This window comes from Schistocerca gregaria, chromosome 7 (assembly GCF_023897955.1).
Source record: "Schistocerca gregaria isolate iqSchGreg1 chromosome 7, iqSchGreg1.2, whole genome shotgun sequence".
NCBI lineage: Eukaryota > Metazoa > Arthropoda > Insecta > Orthoptera > Acrididae > Schistocerca > Schistocerca gregaria.
In genome coordinates, this window is record NC_064926.1 from 213,244,572 (window position 1) to 213,268,155 (window position 23,584).

At 45.1% G+C, this 23,584-nt stretch overlaps 1 protein-coding gene across 2 annotated transcripts in view; it reads right to left on the reverse strand.

Moving 5' to 3' along the window:
• Positions 1–4,056: 4,056 nt before the first annotated feature.
• Positions 4,057–23,584, reverse strand: part of LOC126281635 (uncharacterized) — a 185,466-nt gene continuing 165,938 nt past the window's right edge. For both annotated transcript variants that reach the window (XM_049980766.1, XM_049980765.1), the window contains 2 exons: positions 22,549–22,902; positions 4,057–7,453 (listed from right to left, as the gene is read on the reverse strand). In XM_049980766.1, the coding sequence (XP_049836723.1) occupies positions 7,184–7,453; positions 22,549–22,902 (624 nt within the window). In that variant the 3' untranslated portion in view covers positions 4,057–7,183. The remainder of the gene's footprint in view (positions 7,454–22,548; positions 22,903–23,584) is intronic.

A 23,584-nucleotide genomic window follows, 5' to 3' on the forward strand; every position in this document is an offset into this window, starting at 1 on the left:
ATGAGGAGGAGCAGTCCAATGAAGTTTTGTGAGCTCCTCTCCGGTGTTCTGACTTTTTTGTGGCGAACAACATTCTGAAGTCGTTTCTTTAGTTTTCTAAAGGTAGCAGAATACACTTCAGAGATAATTGTCGCACCTTGAGGGCGGACATCGAACAGAATAACCACTTCAGACTGCCAGAAGACCACCGCCTTGACTTTACCGGCTGAGGGTGCAGCTTTGAACTTTTTCTGGATGGGTGTTGGTGTGGCGCCACCCCATGGATTGTCAGTTTGTTGCCGGTTCGAAGTGACATTTACCATCGCCTCTGACAATGTTCGACAGCAAATTGCCGCCATTAGCCATGTAACGCGCAAGCAGTGCAGGACAGATGGCCCTCCACTGTACTTTATGTCTTGTGTTGTCTTCATAATTTCATCATCATTCATGAAAGTGGCGAGATTGGACTGAGCAATGGTTGGGAATTTGTACAGGCGCTGATAACAGTGCAAACATCATCATCATCATCATCGTTATGCCTTCTGTAGGCGACGTGGAACCTATCGGGCAGACGCTTTTGAGCACCCCAACAGGTGGACGAGTGTATCAGCGCTACCAACAGAAGCGACCAGTTGAGCAACGAGATGTTTGATTGTGGTCACCTCGAATGAGAGTGTCCGCACGTTCCAAGTTCGTAACAGTCACAGCTGTGTGCGGCCAACTGGCACGTGGAAGATCGCATAGGAACGTGCGACGTTGTTGCGATGATGAGAGACGCCTCGACCAACGACTCACCCTGCTTTAGTTTACTGCTTGGTCACAGGGCAAGTGACTATGAGTATCTGCGGTTCTCTGGTTTTCTGGCAAAAGATACTCAATGATAGCTCTTTGCTTGGAACGCACCTCTGTTACAGACGCCATTTTGAAGGTATATAGGACCTTTGCTGTTCCTTATCTATATAAACGATTTAGGAGACAATCTGAGCAGCCGTCTTTGGTTGTTTGCAGATGACGCTGTCGTCAGTCATCAGAAGATAAAAACAAACTGCAAAACGATTTAGAAGAGATATTGCAATGGTGCGAAAAGTGGCAGTTGACCTTAAATAACGAAAAGTGTGAGGTCATCCACATGAGTGCTAAAAGGAACGCGTTAAATTTCGGTTACACGATAAATCAGCCTAATCTAAAAGCCATAAATTCAACTAAATACCAAGGTATTACAATTATGAAGGAACACACAGAAAATGTTGTGGGGAAGGCTAACCAAAGACTGCGTTTTATTGGCGGGACACTTAGAAAATGTAACAGACCTTCTAAGGAGACTGCCTATACTACGCTTGTCCGTCCTCTTTTAGAATACTACTGCGCGTTGTGGGATCCCTACCAGATAGGACTGGCGGAGTACATCGAAAAAGTTCGAAGAAAGGCAGTACATTTTGTATTATCGCGAAATATTGGAGAGAGTGTCACAGAAATGACACAGTATTTGGGCTGGAAATCATACAAAGAAAGGCATTTTCCGTTGCGACGGAATCTCCGCATGAAATTCCAATCACCAACTTTCTCCTCCTAATGCGAAAATATTTTGTTGGCACCGACTTAACATAGGGAGGAAAGATCGCCAAGATAAAATAAGGGAAATCAGAGCTCGTACGCAAAGTTTTGGCGTTCATGCTTCCCGAGCGCTATACGAGATTGGAACAACAGAGAATTGTGAAGGTGGTTCAATGAACCCTCTGCCAGACATTTAAATGTGATTTGCAGAGTATCCATGTAGATGTTACAGGGTGTTTCAAAAATGACCGGTATATTTGAAACGGCAATACAAACTAAACGAGCAGCGATAGAAATACACCGTTTGTTGCAATATGCTTGGGACAACAGCACATTTTCAGGTAGACAAACTTTCGAAATTACAGTAGTTACAATTGTCAACAACAGATGGCGCTGCGGTCTGGGAAACTCTATAGTACGATATTTTTCACATATTCACGATGCGTAGCATTAATATGGCGTAGTCTCTAAATGAAATTACCCGAAACCTTTGACAACGTGTCTGGCGGAATGGCTTCACATGCAGATGAGATGTACTGCTTCAGCTGTTCAATTGTTTCTGGATTCTGGCGGTACACCTGGTCTTTCAAGTGTCCCCACAGAAAGAAGTCACAGGGGTTCATGTCTGGCGAATAGGGAGGCCAATCCACGCCGCCTCCTGTATGTTTCGGATAGCCCAAAGCAATGACACGATCATCTATATATTCATTCAGGAAATTAAAGACGTCGGCCGTGCGATGTGGCCTGGCACCATCTTGCATAAACCACGAGGTGTTCACAGTGTCGTCTAAGGCAGTTTGTACCGCCACAAATTCACGAAGAATGTCCAGATAGCGTGATGCAGTAATCGTTTCGGATCTGAAAAATGGGCCAATGATTCCTTTGGAAGAAATAGCGGCCCAGACCAGTACTTTTTGAGGATGGGACTGCAACATGGGGCTTTTCGCTTCCCCATATGCGCCAGTTCTGTTTATTGACAAAGCCGTCCAGGTAAAAATAAGCTTCGTCAGTAAACCAAATGCTGCCCACATGCATTTCACCGTCATCAATCCTGTGCAATATATCGTTAGCGAATGTCTCTCGTGCAGCAATGGTAGCGGCGCTGAGGGGTTGCCGCGTTTGAATTTTGTATGGATAGAGGTGTAAACTCTGGCGCATGAGACGATACGTGGACGTTGGCGTCATTTGGACCGCAGCTGCAACACGGCGAACGGAAACCCGAGGCCGCTGTTGGATCACCTGCTGCACTAACTGCGCGTTGCCCTCTGTGGTTGCCGTACGCCGTCGCCCTACCTTTCCAGCACATTCATCCGTTACATTCCCAGTGCGTTGAAATTTTTTAAACAGATCCTTTATTGTATCGGTTTTCGGTCCTTTGGTTACATTAAACCTCCGTTGAAAACTTCGTCTTGTTGCAACAACACTGTGTTCTAGGCGGTGGAATTCCAAGACCAGAAAAATCCTCTGTTCTTAGGAATAAACCATGTTGTCCACAGCACACTTGCACGTTGTGAACAGCACACGCTTACAGCAGAAAGACGACGAACAGAATGGCGCACCCACAGACTGCGTAGTCTTCTATATCTTTCACATCACTTGCAGCGCCATCTGTTGTTGAAAATTGTAACTACTGTAATTTCGAAAGTTTGTCCGCCTGAAAATGTACTGTTGTCCCAAGCATATTGCAACAAACGGTGTACTTCTATCGCTGCTCGTTTAGTTTTTATTGCCGTTTCAAATATACCGGTCATTTTTGAAACACCCTGTATGTATAGCGCCGCTTATCTGCACTTCATGAAACATTGAGCGCCGAAGCGGAAATAACCGACGGTGTCCCACAACAAATTCCGCATTTTTTCACCCGAAACTGGCCGAGAAAATAGCACTGTAATACTTACTAAATTCCTCCAGCAGTCTTACATTGAGAGGTTTGTAAATTAAATGTTATGGTTTTACTGCAAACTCTAATTCAGTCACCCTTCAGAGTTCAACGTCAAGACGAGACAGAGCGCAATGGCTAAGCCAAGGGCACAATCCAAAGGTACCGCCCCGTCTAACTGCACTAGCCGTTACTCATCTCCAACAATTCTAAAGGAATGCTAGTGCGCGTCTGGCACAGTCTCACCTAATTCAGCTTTTCGAATTGAAAATACACCAGTCTCATACACACACACACACACACACTTACACACACATGGCCTGCCCTGCAATATTTCTGAAGGATTTGCCACAAAAGTTTCCTAAGCTGAGCTGCGAGCTCGCAGCTTAAATTTTTTACTCTTTACGTGCTTTTATATTCAGCGTTCCTGTATCACATTGAAACCAGCACTCAGGACTTCCTTGTGAATGCGTGGATGGGAATGTCTGTCCAAGCTACGCAGAACATCGTTCTCCACACTGTTGTTACCAGTCGACGGAAACCGAAATACAGGTCTTAATTCTGTAACATCTCATCTCTAGTTCCATTTACAGGTAGTGGAAGAAAATAACATAGACACACACAATCAACAATAAAACAACAGGTAGTCTATCAGAATGTGTACCTTGTTCCATTAGCACACAGTACATTATTTAATTTACATCTTTTATTCAAAATATTATCTTTACAAAAGAGACATTTTATTTACAATACTCGAATAATTTCTGTACAAAACTTAACTTACATCGCGAATGTACGAATGAGTAAATAAAAACAATGCTTCACAAGTTTCTCATTATAATACCATCACACCTCCTGAATGTGTTGATTTGAAGCAACTGCGATACTCATTTCTGTTATGATATTATTCTTGTCATCAATCAAGATCGTAGAGCCGCTTAAACCTCGCATAACACCTCTTGCTTACTAGAATCTTGCATCTTTAACTGAAATTCTAACTTTAATCGACCAATAATGCTTCTGCGTATTACGGTTATCCTAAAAAGGATCTGTTAGATCTGCGACAATAGCCTTATTTTCCAGAATAGATGCTCATAGCTATTCGACTTAACACCGCTACGACAGGTGGTTCGAATTAAGCAGCCAATGACGAGGGCGATGCTAAAGCAAACCGTGCCGTTCTCGTTCCTAATACTTTTCTCTGTTTACATCTCAGCAAATACTGGTGATAAATTATACGTGTTGTACAACTAAACTTCTGAAGTCTGGAAGTTCTTTGCCCGTCTCAACTTGCTGTCACTTGTATTTAACATGACTTGCTACCGTTTTCAAACACAACAGTCTAAGATTGATCACTGGAGCTTCCCACGGCTAATGACGGAGCTTCTCGCTATGAATTTGAATTTTCGCAATTCTTTTATTATAGTTACAGAAGAAAATCATTGTTCTCTGCAGATGGTCTACATATCGGAGACTCGTTTTCACTATTGCCCTAGTAATTAACATACGATTTTTCTTCAGATATTCATCAGAGGAAACTTACTTTCCAGGAATAGTTTGTGTTCATTTCCTCCTAGGAGTAATGTACTCTGAGATATAATGAGGTTTCCTTTTACATTACAAACTCAAATGTTGATTACCTACGCACTCTACAGTTTTCTCAACGCGGTACATGGGTTATTGGCCACACTCTAAAATTAGAGTGACTGTAGTATTTGAGTACCATCGATAAGACTTACCATAAATCAGCTGAATGGATGAGGTCTTCTCAGCAACAGCATCAGTTGTGTTGCAGAGATTGAGATAGCAGCGCGGTGCATTTTATACACTCTCTCCAAGAATATAGACTGCGATTCCTTTTACTTATAGCGCCCCTGATATTTCAAAATCATTATGGATATCGAAACAATATTGTATCAAGTGTGATACGCAAAATGTCGTCAATAATCGAAACATTTTTATCTTTCGAGATATCGAAGCAAATGTGTCGTTTGTAATATACGAAAATCATTTCATTATCAATAAGAGAAATTTCATTCCACCCGTTCTGTAACGGCGAGCACCAAGTGTCAGCGTGTTCATCATATGCAATACGGGAAGCATTCATATGGGATTTAGTTGCTGGATCTAGCTGTCGGTGACGTCACAGTGACTCGTACACCCCTCAGTATGTTTCTCCTCAGGAGCACCTCCATCTTCCTTAAGAATTCGATCTTTTGGTGGGATGGTGTCCTACAATCAACTACTCAGTAAGCTACGGTATTACAAGTAGCGATATAGTGAAAAGAGAACAGAGATACTACGTCCGTCTGACACATGGCACTAAGAGTGTTTCGAAAAGGGAGAACCGATAGAGGTACTCAGGGTACCCTCCGCCACACACCGTCAGTTGGCTTGCGGAGTATGGATGTAGATGTAGATGTAGAAGGGGGAGGGGACTGAAAAGTTCACGCCTTTGGCTCGCTAGAGTTGCAACTGAAAAATGAACTTACCACCATATGAATGCTTCATATCTTGTGAAAATATCACACGTATTTTGGGCTTGTATCGTGAATTTTAGATAGAATGTGAGATGGTAAAGACACAAGAGGCTTCATGAAGTTTTCGTTTCTCCAAGATAACCTCCAAACGACATTCACACTTAGATGCTATAAACACTACTGCAAATGCGTTCATCCTGTTGCACTTTGAGACCATGGGTGTCTCTTTTGAACACCAAACAATTCACCATTCATGTTGAACGCTTGCAATGCGCATCCCATAACCTCAGTAGACTCGACAATAAGTCATGTTGTCCCTGAACTGGTTACTAATGACCTGCGGGTATCTAACAAAACGTTAGGCGAGACATTGGATATCCATCCGGGCCTAACTGGTTTCATCATTAGTTATATCCTAAGCATGAGGAAGCTTTCAGCGAAGTCGGCGCTGAAATGTTTCAATGTTGCATGAGTCGCAACGCCCGCAGCTGTTTCGGCCTATATGATGCCAGAAAGGACTTTTTTGGTTAATCATGTAGCTGAAGACGAAACCTGGCTCCATGTTTAAGGTGCCAAAAGCAGGAACGACCCCGTAGTACGACCCACGATCGAAGAAGTTCCGCACCCGAAAATGAGGTGATAAAGAAACGACGTACATCTTGGACAAATCTTGCTTGATTACCTACCTCGGGTCTGTAATAAAACCAGGGGGTATCACAACTGCCTACTCGACCAGTTGAAGGAGGTTATTAAGATTAAATTCCGTGCATAGTTGGGCAAAGTCTTCCTTTTTTTGTACGACACTTCACTTTCACAAACATCCCAAATTGCGGCTGCCAAGTTGAAGCCCCACGTTTATAATGGGACGAACCTCTCCGATACTGACTTCACCTGCCCCCTTCGAACTATCATTTGTTCCCTAACCTGAAGAAACTGCCGAAAGGTCATAATTTCCGTGACACGGTAGGCTTCAGGACATTCTGCTGAGAACTGAGGAGAATATCATGTGAGGTACTCTAAAATAGACTAGGAGAGCCCCGACAACGAGGTATAGACTGCGTCGTTCAGGAATACGCTTATGTCGGTTGAATGTGTGCTCTTAAAATTCCGACTGTGATCGTTCCGTGAAAAGCCGGGGATACTCCAGCAGCACCCCTTCCTCTCCTACAGTGTAGTCCACGGATCGCTCCCAGCTTTGCTGGTGAACGTCTAGCTGTCAGTCCAGTCCATGCAGAAGAGCTGTGAGTAGCTGGTGCAGAGTAATAAATAACGCGACGCGTAGCTCGCTAGGCTACGAGTTGCTCCGGCAGTCTTCGCAGCACGACGGTGAAGCGACGAGCAGCGCGGTCGAAGCCGTCACCTCGTGCAGGTTGCAGGAGTCGGCGTCGGGCGGCACCGGCGGCGGAGGTGGCGGGGGTGGCGGGGGCGGTGGGGGAGGCGTCGCCAGAAAGTCGAGCCGCAGCTGGGAGCCGAACAGCGTGGAGTAGCGCGGCGCCGGCTCGCCCACCGCTGACTCGTAGCTGGGTGGTGCCTCTACCTCCTGAGCGTCCTGCGTCACCACCTGCGTGAAGACACCGCGCTTACTTAAACTCTGTTACTCAGGCGTAAGCCCCGATGCCAAAAATTATGTATGTCAATCGAAAATAAATTAAATAAGTTGTTAGAAAAAATTGCCATCCGTAATTTTCCAGGTGTGTGTATACTTAGATTAAGGTGAGTAGGGAATGAACAACAAGATTTCCGAAACAAAATCAAACAAAAATTAACTTGCTTGTTGATAATCCTTCCGGGTTATATGGCCGTGGTCCATGGAATTCTTCTATTCCTAACGTTTCGTCCAATACTACGTTGGACATCTTCAGAGGTATGGCTGGTCCTGCTGAGTCCTCCCTGAGTCAACAGGACCAGCCATACCTGGGAAGATGTCCAACGTAGTATTGAAAGAAACGTTAGGAATAGAAGAATTCCATGGACCAAGGCCACATAACCCGGAAGATTTATCAACAACAGTACCATCCGATCTTGAAAGCCTTCATTGTATGAAAAAATAGCTTTGTGTGAAAAACTGGATTTATACGGGAATGCAGGCTTCCTTGGCGAATTTCGATGACGAAGTTCTCTCAGGTTATTAGTCGAGTTGAGGAGTCGTTCTGCGGCAACGTTTCGACAAGTTTCCTATTCGTCATCTTCAGGGAGTTCCCCACACCACCGTCCGCGATCCCCCCTCCCACTCTGTCATCACTGTCCGTGACACCCCTTCCGGAGGCGCGCGATTGGCCCAACCGTTGCAGACGAGGCAGAGGAGCCTGCGATCCAGCTTCTGCAATGATACACACTGGACGTGAACAGGAAAAATTGACTGAGGATGGCGAGTGGGAGCCGGCCGCGGTGGTCTCGCGGTTCTAGGCGCGCAGTCCGGAACCGTGCGACTGCTACGGTCGTAGGTTCGAATCCTGCCTCGGGCATTGATGTATGTGATGTCCTTAGGTTAGTTAGGTTTAAGTAGTTGAAAGTTCTAGGGGACTGATGACCACAGCAGTTGAGTCCCATAGTGCTCAGAGACATTTGAACCATTTGACGAGTAGGAAACTTGTCGAAACATTGCCACAGAACGACGCCTTGACTCTGCTAATAACTTGAGAACATTTCATCACTGAATTGCAGGGTTATTCTTAAGTATTTGCAGGGCTTCAGAACGAGACTGCACGAAAACTACGAGACTTGCAGAAAATTTACACATATCAGTGGAAGGAGCAACATTCCAAGTCCCGATTCGTAATACACACCGTGGCGTCGTGGTAGAGAGCAGCACTAAGTGCAGGCTTGTTAGAGCAAGTACACAAGAGTCGGCCATGATGTACAAAATCTTACACGGGCACTATGTGCTGCACGTCTTCCGCCCAAGCCTCTGCCTGCCTCGGCAAGTCTTGGCTTTTGCTCTGTGCTTCTCGGAACTACTAGTTACAGTGCGACATTTCATGTAGCAGTACGATACGACATTGTTTTTTCCGGAATTTGACGCAGCATTTTGCGATAGCCATGACATTTTTCATTTCCGCAGAAATCTGCTGTCACTGGTGTTTATCAGTCACTCTTTATCAATACATATGTTAATAATGGATGTGCGCATTTATGTGTGTGTATGTACACTCCTGCAAATCGAAAAAAAACACATTGACACCGGTGTGTCAGACCCACCATACTTGCTCCGGACACTGCGAGAGGGCTGTACAAGCAATGATCACACGCAAGGCACAGCGGACACACCAGGAACCGCGGTGCTGGCCGTCGAATGGCACTAGCTGCGCAGCGTTTGTGCACCGCCGCCGTCAGTGTCAGCCAGTTTGCCGTGGCATACGGAGCTCCATCGCAGTCTTTAACACTGGTAGCATGCCGCGACAGCGTGGACGTGAACCGTATGTGCAGCTGACGGACTTTGAGCGAGGGCGTATAGTGCGCATGCGGGAGGCCGGGTGGACATACCGCCGAATTGCTCAACACGTTGGGCGTGAGGTCTCCACAGTACATCGATGTTGTCGCCAGTGGTCGGCAGAAGGTGCACGTGCCCGTCGACCTGGGACCGGACCGCAGCGACGCACGGATGCACGCCAAGACCGTAGGATCCTACGCAGTGCCGTAGGGGACCGCACCGCCACTTCCCAGCAAATTAGGGACACTGTTGCTCCTGGGGTATCGGCGATGACCATTTGCAACCGCCTCTATGAAGCTGGGCTACGGACCCGCACACCGTTACGCCGTCTTCCGCTCACGCCCCAACATCGTGCAGCCCGCCTCCAGTGGTGTCGCGACAGGCGTGAATGGAGGGACGAATGGAGACGTGTCGTCTCCAGCGATGAGAGTCGCTTCTGCCTTGGTGCCAATGAAGGTCGTATGCGTGTTTGGCGCCGTGCAGGTGAGCGCCACAATCAGGACTGCATACGACCGAGGCACACAGGGCTAACACCCGGCATCATGGTGTGGGGAGCGATCTCCTACACTGGCCGTACACCTCTGGTGATCGTCGAGGGGACACTGAATAGTGCACGGTACATCCAAACCGTCATCGAACCCATCGTTCTACCATTCCTAGACCGGCAAGGGAACTTGCTGTTCCAACAGGACAATGCACGTCTGCATGTATCCCGTGCCACCCAACGTGCTCTAGAAGGTGTAAGTCAACTACCCTGGCCAGCAAGATCTCCGGATCTGTCCCCCATTGAGCATGTTTGGGACTGGATGAAGCGTCGTCTCACGCGGTCTGCACGTGGTCCAACTGAGGCGCCGGGTGGAAATGGCATGGCAAGCCGTTCCACAGGACTACATCCAGCATCTCTACGATCGTCTCCATGGGAGAATAGCAGCCTGCATTGCTGCGAAAGGTGGATATACACTGTACTAGTGCCGACATTGTGCATGCTCTGTTGCCTGTGTCTATGTGCCTGTGGTTCTGTCAGTGTGATCATGTGATGTATCTGACCCCAGGAATGTGTCAATAAAGTTTCCCCTTCCTAGGACAATGAATTTACGGTGTTCTTATTTCAATTTCCAGGAGTGTATGTTTCACATCCCCTCCTAAACCACTGGATCGATTTTAGTCGAACGTGGTACACGTATCACCTACTATCTGTAAAGAATTGCTGTGAGGGTAAGAGCCACCTACCTATGAACGTGGTTGGGAATGAAAAAGAAGGGAAGCCCAATACGCGCGAATATCCAGATTTTATTCCTCTGTTCTTTGACCTTTAACAAACTTTTCACATAGTTTCAAACCTTCACAAAACTTTTTCTTACATTTCCGTTATTCATGCAATAAAACTGCTCATCAGGCATGACATACTAATCTATAACTTCTTTAGTACGAACTAATTCGCGGCACGTTTTGCAGACAGTACTGAATGTAGGAGCAAAATTATATGATAATATGACACATAGTTCAGGGGATGTGACGGTATAAACATTGAGGTGAGTGAAACGAAACTACAGGGCTAAATTTTCTCGAGTTACAAGTGAACCACGTATAAAAATATGTGTGACGTATATCAGATATGTGTGACATCTGCTTACGCCAACTAAGCAACGAGTAAAGAGCTCCACCTAATCTCATGAATTGATTTCAACCTAATTTCTTACACTTACGAGTTACTATCTCGAAAGATATACTGCATGGTTAAGAACCAGCAAGCTCCTATTGATATAGAGGTGATAACGTGAAGAGAGAGAGTGAGAGGGGGGGGGGGGGAAGGCAGGAGAAAGAGGTGGACAGATAGAGCGGCGAAATGAGGAGGTTGACAAAGAAGGTAGGAGGAAGAAGGAGATGGATGGCTGAGGAGGAGGGGACAAGGGAAGGGAGGGGGAAGGAGGGCAGGGACTAATAGAAGATTTAAATTAAGAAGTACTCTTGCAACGCCGGGTTCTCAGCTACTTTGTGGCATAAAGAAACTTTATAGAGCCACTGGTTGCCTGTACAGAAAAGAGGAAGTCTAACGACCTATCGCCCCAACTTTCAAAAGTTAATAGGATGAGAATTCTCAGTATCTGTTATGCAATCTCATAATCGGCGGCCACAGAAAATTTGCAATCGAATGGCATTACAACACCATACAGAAAGAATTCAAAGATTTTGTTGACGATGAAAGAATAAAACATTACAACGATCGACTGATCGTTTGTACAAATTTCATTGTTATGTACGTCAAGAAGCACTTCGAGCTAAATGCAGATGATGAAATTGTTGGTACGAATAGTAAATTTTCTGAAATTGCACGCATAATTTCATCGTCAGGTTTTGACGGAACTGAAGGAAGAGTATGGAGATGATATATATTACTCAAAATAACTTTGGTTAACTTAAGGGGCATGCATGGAAAGATTTTTCGATTTAACATCCGCAGCTCTTGGGCTTCTGAAGAAAGAAGGTAAGCACGAACGATAATCAGAACATCCAAACATCTCACTTTAAGTGGACCTGACTGCACATTACCCACAGTAAGAGGTTGCAGTGTGAGAAACAAATTAAATCTGATCGGCTGAGGATGACTCTAAGAAAAAACTCGTATGGCAACTTAAAATTAAAAAAAAGTATGCTACCCACAGCCCACTAACGCTAAAGAAAATATAGTGAGATTGCAAACGTGATACATTGTTTCTATCAACAACCATGAGTGAAAGCTTTTTCCGATTATGAAGCGGATTGAACACCGATTACCCGGCAACCCAAATGACAAACTTCTGCAAAATTGACTGCATCTATCTGTATGTCAACAGTTTGCAGCAGATAGGAATTGTATTTATTTTGTTTGTGATCTACGTTATTATGGAACGTGAAACCAAACCGCATGTAAGACGTTTAGAGGTCCTTGCACAACTTTATGCGGCGCGTTCATTGTTTCACCGTCTTGTCCCTCTCTATGCTCAGACAGCGTGGCGTGGTAGTGCGAAAAGTATGTCGCGAGGGGACGGAACTTCACACTTCACGCTCGCAGAACTTTTGGCCATCCCTGACGTAAGTAAATTATCCGCTCCATATTCTCAAATCGAATTAGTTCGCACCTGCAGCTAGGCAGTGCAGTGAACAAATTTATCAGGCAGCACGCAGTAACTTCAATGAAATGCGTACATACATTGGTGTTTACGACGTTACAAGCGATCCCAACGTTGACTACCTGCAATGTGAATTAAAAACTTGAAGATGCTCTGTCTACTGATAAGTGTCTTGTTTCTGTATGTCTTGCAGTTTACGTTCATCCAACTCCCGAAACTACAGAGTTACTTACGAATAACCATATTTACGCAAATTATAAGCAGTCTGTTATAATGCATACTGTGATGTAACTGCCAATGACAAATACTATTGAAGAACGTGACACATAGTACTAGTACACAACATCATACAAATTTATATTTCATATTCGTAATTTATGTATTTGTTCTTTGCTGTGTCGTTTAGTCTGGCATATAAATTTCTCAAGTTTGATTGTTTTTCAGTGATCTTTCTTTCATTCATTACTTTTATTTAATATTCAGGTAAATTAATAATAAGAAGTATATATGGAGAAGTGCAGTGTTAACATGACTTAAAACTAATTTTTTTTAAAGTTTCATTTTTATACTGTAAAAATAAATACGGTAATAAAAGTTCGAATGTAGTGCTTTGAAAATCAAAAAAAATATTAAATTAGAATGAAAGATGAACACATTAACATAACGGCAATTACGTTAGGAGGATCCGAAGGGATGGAGCCGAGGGAAGTGACGAACGTGAATGGCCTTCTTGGGCAGTGGTTCTCTAGATGCTAGTGGTGCTGCTGTGCCCCAAAGTGGCCACTACGTTTCTACTTAAACGTGGTGGCCCACAGCTCGTAAATACTTTAAAAAATCATGTTTCAGCACCATCAAGAGGTGCTAACAAAATAAATCTTCATTATCTAAAGGTTTCGGTCATAGGATCGTCTTTTGATGTCATAAAATTGTTTATAGCTTTACACAACTGACTATGTACTGCACTTTACTATTTGAAGGAGGTGATACAGGATGGTTTTCTTATTTCATTTGACGACACAAACATAATGTACGATACCTGAAGATGATCAGATAATCGAAACCACTTGGTAATAAAGTCATTGTAGCGTATCAGTTCCTATCCGCACCGGTCGCCTAGTTCTGGTCGATATTACGGACGACAGTGTCGGCTTTTCTGTTTCCAGGTGACGAGACGGTTCTCCAACTTGGGGGTAACGGGCCAGTTTTCCCTAAAGCAAGTTGAATGTGTGATGGTCTGACAAGGGGACCGCATCAACTCGACGTAACCGATTTTAACCAAATTGATGGTATACTCAGAACTTGGATGGAATTATAAGTGACAGAGTGACAGCTCCAGATGGACAAGCAGCTACAAAAAGCAGCATTTTAGCGCGAGTCAGAAGGCTTTAGTTTCCGGGCAGCTGTTGGCGGAAGAGTACAGAACGATAATCAGAATGTAGTCTATTAGTCTCTCTATGCGCAAACTTCTTTAATTTCATATTTTTACGTTGCTTACAGTGCAAATAAACTGAAATAATGGTCAGTATATTGCGTTTATTAATATTTTCATGAACTGAAATGCAAAGGAAAATTTGGAATGGCACAAAAGGTTCCAGGAAGGAATAGTAAGGCGAACACATGAACTTTTTGTATAAAATTAGATAGTTATGTTATTTTACAGTTGAGATTTTCACATGCTGGGGCAACATTAAACGTAAAAACAGGAGAAGCAGTAATTTTTTCGAAGTCCTGCACACATTATAATCCCCGCGTTTTTACTGTTACTTGGTTGTTCAAATTTCCTACACAAAAACAAATGAGTGACCGCCCCGGTCTGCCAAGCGTTGTTGGCATGTGGGGTGCAGTTAGGCCTTGTGAGACCAACTGAAGAGGTGCTTGAGTGATAAAGTAGCGGCTCTGATCACGAAAATGGACATCGTCCGGGTCAGTGGTGTGATGATCACATACCCCTCTGTATCTGCATCCATTGACGCCTGTGGTCCGAGGATCACATGGCGATCGGTCGGTGTCATTGCGCCTTGAAGGCCTGTTCAGGTGGAGTTAAGTTACCGGTATACATTCATAAAATTTTCTCTCTTATCGCACAGATTGGCAGCAAAGCACATGTAACGCATCATTTCGCCAGATATTGCCGAGTATAGCTGGTAACGTACAATTCATGCGGTCTTTCAGGAATGTTAAAACTTTGAACATAGCTGCTAAGGTTCAGTGACAATGTCAGAATTTTATTAGAACAAATAAGCACTCGGTCACAAATATTAAGTCAAAATTGACCAGGTTTCGACGCTACTATGAGCGTCGTCTTCAGAATTAGACTAACTGTTCTAAAACATATTAGATATATAACACATTTTTTTTGTAAGTATGGTTCAAATGGCTCTGAGCACTATGGGACTTAACTTATGAGGTCATCAGTCCCCTAGAACTTAGAACTACTTAAACCTAACTAACCTAAGGACATCACACACAGGATTCGAACCTGCGACCGTAGCGGTCGCGCAGCTCCAGACTGTAGCGCCTAGAACCGCTCGGCCATTCCGGCCGGCAGATCTTTTTTAATATGTGACTTGTAAGTGCTGCTTCTTCTTCCAGTCAGTACAAACTTTAATTTTATTAATGTATTATATACCCAATATGTTTTAGAACAGTTAGTCTAATTCTGAAGACGATGCTCATAGTAGCGTCGAAACCTGGTCAATTTTGGCTTAATATTTGTGACCGAGGGCTTATTTGTTCTAATATAATTTCAGGAATGTTATTTTCTTCATTCTCTCTACAAGGTAAGAACCAGTTTAGAAGCTTTTTAAACAAGTTCTTTAGGTGGCTGCAAAACTGGACATTGCAGGGTTGGACCAGCAAAGTGCGTTTTCAGGGAGTGGTGAGGGGAACCACTTTAATACTGCGAGACAGTAAACCTTCGTCATTTCGTCATCTTGAATAATCTCGTCGTACAATTGTGAATCCGTTTATCCTTCCCAAGAGTCAATTAACGAAAGAAATTTGTTTTCCTTCGAATAGGGTTTCATAACGTCACATAAGAAAATAGAGCATTATCTTGGTTTGTGCAGTGTAAGTAAGGTAATAATTGTAAATGGCTTAAGTTTCAGCAAAGTGAGTCGACCCCACGACCCTCGGATTACCGTTCTGTAATCTTTCCGCTGCACCAATCGCTGCCTAGAAGCTACAGTAACATAAATGGCTCATGCTTCATCCGATCCGCTCCCAAAATGCTGTTTTCTCTAAACGCTTTTCCGTCCCGAGCTCCCGCATCTGTCACTCATTTCTGGCCAAGGCCTCGATATACCTACCTTAAAATTTGACAAAATCATTGTTGACAAGTAGACGCGGTACCCTTGTGAGCCGACCTGGCTGTTACAAACACAAGCGATTTGTGCAGGATGTTAGCTGTTTCATGATATCCTATAGAAAATAAACTTTTCACCGGATGGGCACGAAGCAGCATCTCACACCAACTACACTGGAACGCGAAAGATACTGGTAGGCATGTGTATTCTATTACAGAGTTACGTCAACAGCCAGAACACGGGCCTGCTGTCGGCAACGCTTATGTAAGACAACAAGTGTCTGGCACAGTTGTTACACCGGCTACTGCTGCTACAATGGCAGGTAATCAAGATTGAAGTCAGCTTGAACGTGGTGTTACGGTCGGCGCACGGGCGATGGGACACAGCATCTCCGAGATGGCGACCAAGTGGGGAATTTCCCGCATGACCGTTTCACGAGTGTACCGTGAATATCAGAAATCCGGTACAACATCAAATCTATAACATCGCTAATGCTGGAAAAAGATCGAACAAAAACGGGACCAATGACGACTAAAGAGAATCGTTCAACGTGACAGAATTGCAACAGAAGTGCAGCCCTTCCACAAATTGCTGTAGATTTAAATTCTGGGCCATCAACAAGTGTCAGCGTGCGAACCATTCAATGAAACATCATCGATATGGACTATTGAAGCCGATGGCTCGTTCGTGTACCATTGATGACTGCACGACACAAAGCTTTACGCCTCGCCTGAGACCGTCAACACCGACATTGGAGTGTTGGTGACTGGAAACATGTTGACTGATCGGACGAGTCTCGTTTCAAATTGTATCGAGCAGATAGACCTCAACGGGTGTGGTGGCGGAGGCTCTGTAATGGTACGTGGCGTGTACAGTCGAAGTGATATGGGTCCTCTGATTCGTCTAGATACGACTCCGACAGGTGACACGTACGTAAGCATCCTATCTGATCACCTTCATCCATTCATATCCAGTGGGCATTCCAAAAGACTTGGTAAATTGCAACAGAACGATGCGACGCCCAGAATCAGGTGTACCAGTTTCTTTGGCTCTTCAGTGAAATTCGAGCGTAATCAGGAAATTTGAGATGGCTAAATTGTGCTCTTGAGGCTGATTGGCCGAAAGTCAGCAAAAGTTTCGTAGAGCGGATTTGTATTTCGTAATATCTGTAATCAGCCGGCAATCCTCGCGAGGGTGGGATTGGAGTCGTGAGACTTGTCGGGATGAGCTGAGGTTTTAAAAGTGTGGAATATATATGAATTTGGGAATGAGTAATCGCCAGTGATCAATATAGGTCAGACGGCAGACAGATTCATTGGAACTCAATAAAGTAAATAGCTTAGAAAACACTCGATCGACCAGTAGTTAAGTATTGATCGTCAGTATTGCATCCGAACCAGACAGGGCTCATGAAGGACACATGTTGTTGTTGCTGCTGTCGTCTTCAGTCGGAAGACTAATTTGATACAGCTCTCCATGCTACTCCATCCCGTACAAGCTTCTTCACCTCCGAGTAACTACTGGAAACTACATCCTTCTTATTCTGCTTGCTATATTCTTTTGTTCTCTCTCTACGATTTTTACCGCCCACTCTTGGTGACCCCTTGACGCTTCAGACTGTGTCCTACCAACCGATCCCTTCTTCTACACAGGTTGCTCTACAAATTTCTTTTCTCCCCAAATCTGTTCAGTACTTCCTCATTAGTTACGTGATCTACCCATCTAATCTTCAGCACTCTTCTGTAGCACCATATTTAAAAAGCTTCTATTCTCTTCTTGTCCAAACTATTTATAGTCCATGTTTCACTTCCATACATGGCTACACTACATACGAATACTTTCGGTGCCGCGTGGAGTGCCCACGTGGTTAGAGGCGCCACGTCACGTATTGCGCGGCCCCTCCCGCCGGAGGTTCGAGTCCTCCCTCGGGCATGGGTGTATGTGTTGTTCTTAGCATAAGTTGGTTTAGGTTAGTTCAAGTAGTGTGTAAGTCTAGGGACCGATGACCTCAGCAGTTTGGTCCCTTAGGAATTCACACGCATCTGAATATACTTTTTGGTAAAGACTACTTGACCGTTAAATCTAAACTTGATATTAACAAATTTCTCTTCTTCAGAAACGCTTTTCTTGCCATTGCCTGTCTACATTTTTGATCCTCTCTACTTCGATTATCATCGATAGTTTTACTGCCCAAAGAGCAGAACTCATCTACTACTGTAAGTGCCTCAATAAAATGGTTCAAATGGCTCTAAGGACTATTGGACTTAACATCTGAGGTCATCAGTCCCCTAGAATTGGAACTACTTGAACCTAAGGACATCACACACAGCCATGCCCGAGGCAGGATTCGAACCTGCGACCGTAGCAGCAGCGCGGTTCCAGACTGAAGCGCGGCCACAGCGGCAGGCGTAAGTGTCTCATTTCCTAATCTAATTCGTTCAGCATCACCTGTTTTAATTCCCATGCATTCCATTATCCTCGTTTTGCTTTTGTTGGTGTTCATCGTATATCTTCCTTTGAAGACAATGTCCATTCCGTTCAGCTGCTTTTCCATATCCATTGCTGCCTCTGAGAAAATTGCAAGCGTGACATATCAAACTGAGAGTTTGGTATTTTTCACACCTGTTAGCTCGAACTTTCTTTGGCATTGGAATTATTATATTCTTCCTGAAATCTGTGGGTATTTCGCCTGCCTCATACATCTTCCTCACCAGGTAATTTATCGATTACGAACGGAAGATTAAAACGGAAAAAACCGCAAAGAGGTACGAATTTAAGGAGATGGGACCTAGATAAACTGAAGAACCAGAGGTTGCAGAGAGTTTAAGAGGGAGCATTAAGGAACGATTGAAAAAGCAGGGAAACGGATTACAGTAGAAGAAGAATAGGTAACTTTGACAGATAAAATAGTGAACGCAGGTGAGGATCACGCTGGTAAAAAGACGAGGGCTCGAAGAAATCCTTGGGTAACACGAGAGCTATTGAATCTAACTGATGAAAGGAAAATATATAAAACTCCAGAAAACGAAGCAGGTGAAATGGGAATACAAACGTCTAAAAAGTGAGACTGACAGAAAGTACAAAATGGCTAAGCAGGAATGGCTAGGAAATAAATGTAAAGATTTAAAAGTTTATATCACTAGATGTAAGATAGATGCCACCAATAGGAAAATTAAAGGGCACCGCCTGTATGAATATCAAGAGCTCGGTTAGAAAACTACTAAATCAGGATTTTCCCTACATATGGTGCAAGTCGTCGCTGTAGGGCCCTTGATACCGAGTCTGCGGCGCATTCTGCGTCCTGTAACGGCTGACGACGAATGTCAACACATTATAACCCAAGTACCATTCACTGGTATCTGTTTCAAACTCGTAAACATGACGAGTTTTGTGCCTACGAACTACGATTTCCGGATAGCATTGGTTTTCTGTTATCATTTGAAGAAAACTGCTCCAGAATCGCATCGAGTGATTGTCGAAGCCTTCGACGAACGTGATCTTGGTAAAACACAGTGTTTCGAGTGTTCAAAAAATTCAAAAGCGGTGATTTTGACGTGAGAAACGAAGAGCGCGGGAAACCACTGAAAAAGCTCGAAGGCAACGAATTTCAGGTCTTATTGGATAAAGCTGATACTCAAACTCAACAGGAATTTGTGGAACAATTGAATGTGAGGCTAAAGGAATGATGCAGAAAATAGGAAAATGAGTTCCGCATGAACTGAATGAAAGACGGCAAGCAAATCGAAAGACCACTTGTGAAATGCTGCTCGTCGTTTCTCCATTTAATAGTGAAAGGTGATGAAAAATGGATATATTTTGACAATTCTAAACTCATAAATCTTGGGTGAATCCAGGCAAACCATCGACATGCACTGCAATACCAAATCGCTTTGGAATGAAGACAATTCTCTGTGTTCAGTGGAATCAGAGGAGTTCATGTATTATGAGCTGCTAAAACCGGGTGAAACAGTTAACACTGATCGCTATCAACAGCAAATAATCAATATAAATCGAGCATTGAGTGGAAAACGATCGGGAAATGGAAAAAGGCAACACATATTGCTCCATGGTAACGCCGCATCACACACAGCAAAAAGAACAAGGTAACGATCGAGGCGTTCATTTGTGAAATACTAGGGTATGCGGCTTGTTCTCCAGACTTAGCTCTGTCCGAGTATCCTTTATTTGCATCACTGTGACTCGCTCTCGTTGAAAACTCTTCAATTCACATCAAAATGTACGAAAATGACTCGCTGATTGGTTCGCTTCAAAAGAGGAACTGTTTTTTCGGCTCGGCATTCATAGCCTGCAAGAGAAGTGGGAGAAATGTATATACAGCAATGGAGGTTATTTTGAATAAAATATTGTTTATCAGTTTCAAACAACAGAGTGTAATTATTGCAACCAAATTCCGGTTTTATTGTTCTGTACCTGGTATGTAGTCTCCATACTCTTCCTTCGGTTATGTCGAAAATTGTTGCCTACTGACACTGAATTAATACGTCCGACTTATGAAATTTTACAACTGGTACCGCTAATTTCTTCACGTTCTCAATGCCTGCTAATGTAACACAAAGAGCTTCTTGAAGCAAAGAACGATGAACCCCGTCCGCCGAGTGTTATAATTTTTTGCTCTCTAATTGTCAACTACAATGAAGAGCCAAAGAAATCGGTACATATGCCTAATAACATGTGGGGCTCCCGCTAGCACGCAGAAGTGCCGCAACACGACATGGCATGGACTCGACTAATGTCCGAAACAGTTGCTGGAGGGAACTGACACCATGAATCCTGCAGGGCTGACTATAAATGCATAAGAGCACGAGGGGTTGGAGATCTCTTCTGAACAGCGCTTTGCAACTATCCAAGAGATGCACAATAATGTTCATGTCAGGAGAGTTTGGGACCAGCGGAAGTGTTTAAACTCAGAATAGCGCTCCTGGAGTCACTCTGTACCAATTCTGGACGTGTGAGGTGTCGGACCGTCTTGTTGGAACTGCGCAAGTCCATCGGAATGCACAGTGAACGCGAATGGATGCAGGTGATCAGACAGGATGCAACGTACGTGTCACCTGTCAGAGTCGTATCTAGACGTGTGGGGGGTCCCATACCATTCCAAGTGCACACGTCGCACACCATTACAGAGCCTCCATCAGCTTGATCAGTCCCTGCTGACATACAGTGTCCATGGATTCATGAGGTTGTCTCCATACCATTACACGTCCATCCGCTCGATACAATTTGAAACGAGCCTCGGCCGACCAGACATCATGTATCCAGTATCAGCAGTCCAACGTCGATATTGACGGGCCCAGGCAAGGCATAAAGCTTTGTGTCGTGCAGTCTTCAAGGGTACACGAGTGGGACTTCGCTCCGAAAGTCCTTGTGAATGATGTTTCGTTGAATGGTTCACACGCTGATACTTGTTGATGGCCCAGCATTTAAATCTACAGCAATCTGAGGAAGGGTTGCACCTGTGTCACGTTGAACGGATTTCTTCAGTCGTCATTGATCCCGTTCTTGCAAGATGTTTTTCCGGCCGCAGCGATGTCGGAGATTTGATTTTTTAGCGGATTTGATATTCACGGTACACTCGTGAAATGGTCGTAAGGGCAAATCCCCACTTGATCGCTACCTCGGAGACGCTGTGTCCCATCACTCGTGCGCCGACTATAACACCACGTTCAAACTCACTTGAATTTTGATAGTCGAGCGGGATTAGCTGAGCGGTCTGGGGCGCTGCAGTTATGGACTGTGTGGCAGGTCCCGGCGGAAGGTTCGAGTCCTCCCTCGGGCATGGGTGTGTGTGTTTGTGCTTAGGATAATTTAGGTTAAGTAGTGTGTAAGCTTAGGGACTGATGACCTTAGCATTTAAGCCCCATAAGATTTCACACACATTTGAATATTTGAATTTTGATAACCCGCCAGTGTAGCATCAGTAATGATCTAACAACTGCGCCAGACACTTGTTGTGTTACATAGGCGCCGGCCAGAGTGGCCGTGCGGTTCTAGGCGCTGCAGTCTGGAACCGGGCTACCGTTACGGTCGCAGGTTCGAATCCTGCCTCGAGCATGGATGTGTGTGATGTCCGTAGGTTAATTAGGTTTAATTAGTTCTAAGTTCTATGCGACTAATGACCTCAAAGGTTAAGTCGCATAGTGCTCAGAGCCATTTGAACCATTTGTCTTACATAGGCGTTCCTGACAGAAGGGCCGTATCCTGCCTGTTTACATATCTCTGTATTTGAATACACATTCCTATACAAGTTTCTTTGGCGCTTCAATGTAAATCTCTAAATTACTTCTGCGTAGTATTGTAATGTCCTTTCGTAGCAAAATTTGTAGCACCCGTCGCTTGTGTGAATGTTGTATTTCCATCCCTCTCTTCAGCCGTTCCCATTCATTTTTAGAATTGTGACAACTAATCGGTAGACTGCCTTTTTTGTGAAAACTGCCACTGGACCTATGTACGTCCTTCATATCATGAACAAATAGCGAAGGACCAACAGCGATGACGCCACGATTCTGCCGAACTCAGAGTTGTGGCGCACTGTAATACGAAACCAAATGTCATGCTCTTCCGGGTTCTTCCGAGAAGCACCGAGAAAAACCGAGTGAATGGCCGCCCGCGGCACGCACACCCGCACACACAGCACGGGTGAAGTTTGGCACGCCGTGACCGCCTCTGCTAGATAGCGTTCACAGAGGCGACCACGGCGATTCGATAGTGGCGGCTAGGAAGGGATAAGTTACGGAGGAGGAGGTGGAGGAGGAGCAGGATGGGGGAGTGGGGGGCGGGTGTACTCGGCTACCTTCTGGAAGGCGGGCCGCGTCCTCTCGTCGCAGCTCTTGAAGGCGACGATGGCGGGCCCCACGGCCAGCACGAGCAGCCCAAGCGCCACGTAGACGAGCGCCGTGGGCCGCATCTTGCGCGCCGGCATCTCCCCCGGGGAGGTGGCGTTCGTGCCGTTCCAGCCCTCTCCGTAGTCCGGCAGCGCCAGCGAGTCGTTGAACGCCGCCTCCACCTCCAGCGTAGAGTTGCCGCCCCCGTCCCACTCCCAGGAGGTTCCGTTTACGCCGGCCGTCTGGGCAGCGTCTTGTGCGACGCGGCCCGCCCTGCGGTTGGCCAGCGCCTCCTTCCATGCCTCTGCGTGTAGGCGCGAATCCTGCAACCACACCGTCACAACCAATGAGCCACTGTCCTTCTGACTTTATCTGGCTAAAGCACTGTACAACACATTAAACTTCTTATACTAAAATGTAGACCTTCACGGCCGGGAAAATATCGTGTCCATTATAATTATCCGGGCTGTTATGACGTGGTCGGTTGATGAATTCTGTGTCGATTCCGAACGTTTCGTCTCCGACTGCGGGAGACATCTTCAAGGGGGTCCGTAGGTCGATGGAAGGTCCAACACACCCACTGGCTCGCCACTGACTGCCGCTAAATTCCGTGTCCGCGCGACTCCCCCGCCGCATCGTGATGTCACGTGTTTTAAAAGCGTCGGTGCAATTGGCCGCTGTCCGTCGCCGTCGATCGCCGTTGCCATCACCCAGTAGTGGACGGGTGGTACACATCTTCTGTAACTCCGGCATCCATATACCGTTTGATTTCACGCCCTCCTCCTTTCGGTTCAAATTATTTGGGTGTTTAGCGATTGCGATTGCCTCCATGTAGAGCCTTTCGCAATATCCGCTTGTGGCCGCTGGTACTTGCGTCTCCTCGAACGAATATTGTGGTTGCCTGGCTGGAAAGCATGCTCCGCATCAGCTGATCGTTCTGTTTCTCCTCGTCTACAATTTCCCTTGTGCTCTTCCAAACGTTTGGAAACCGTTCTTTTTCTGGTA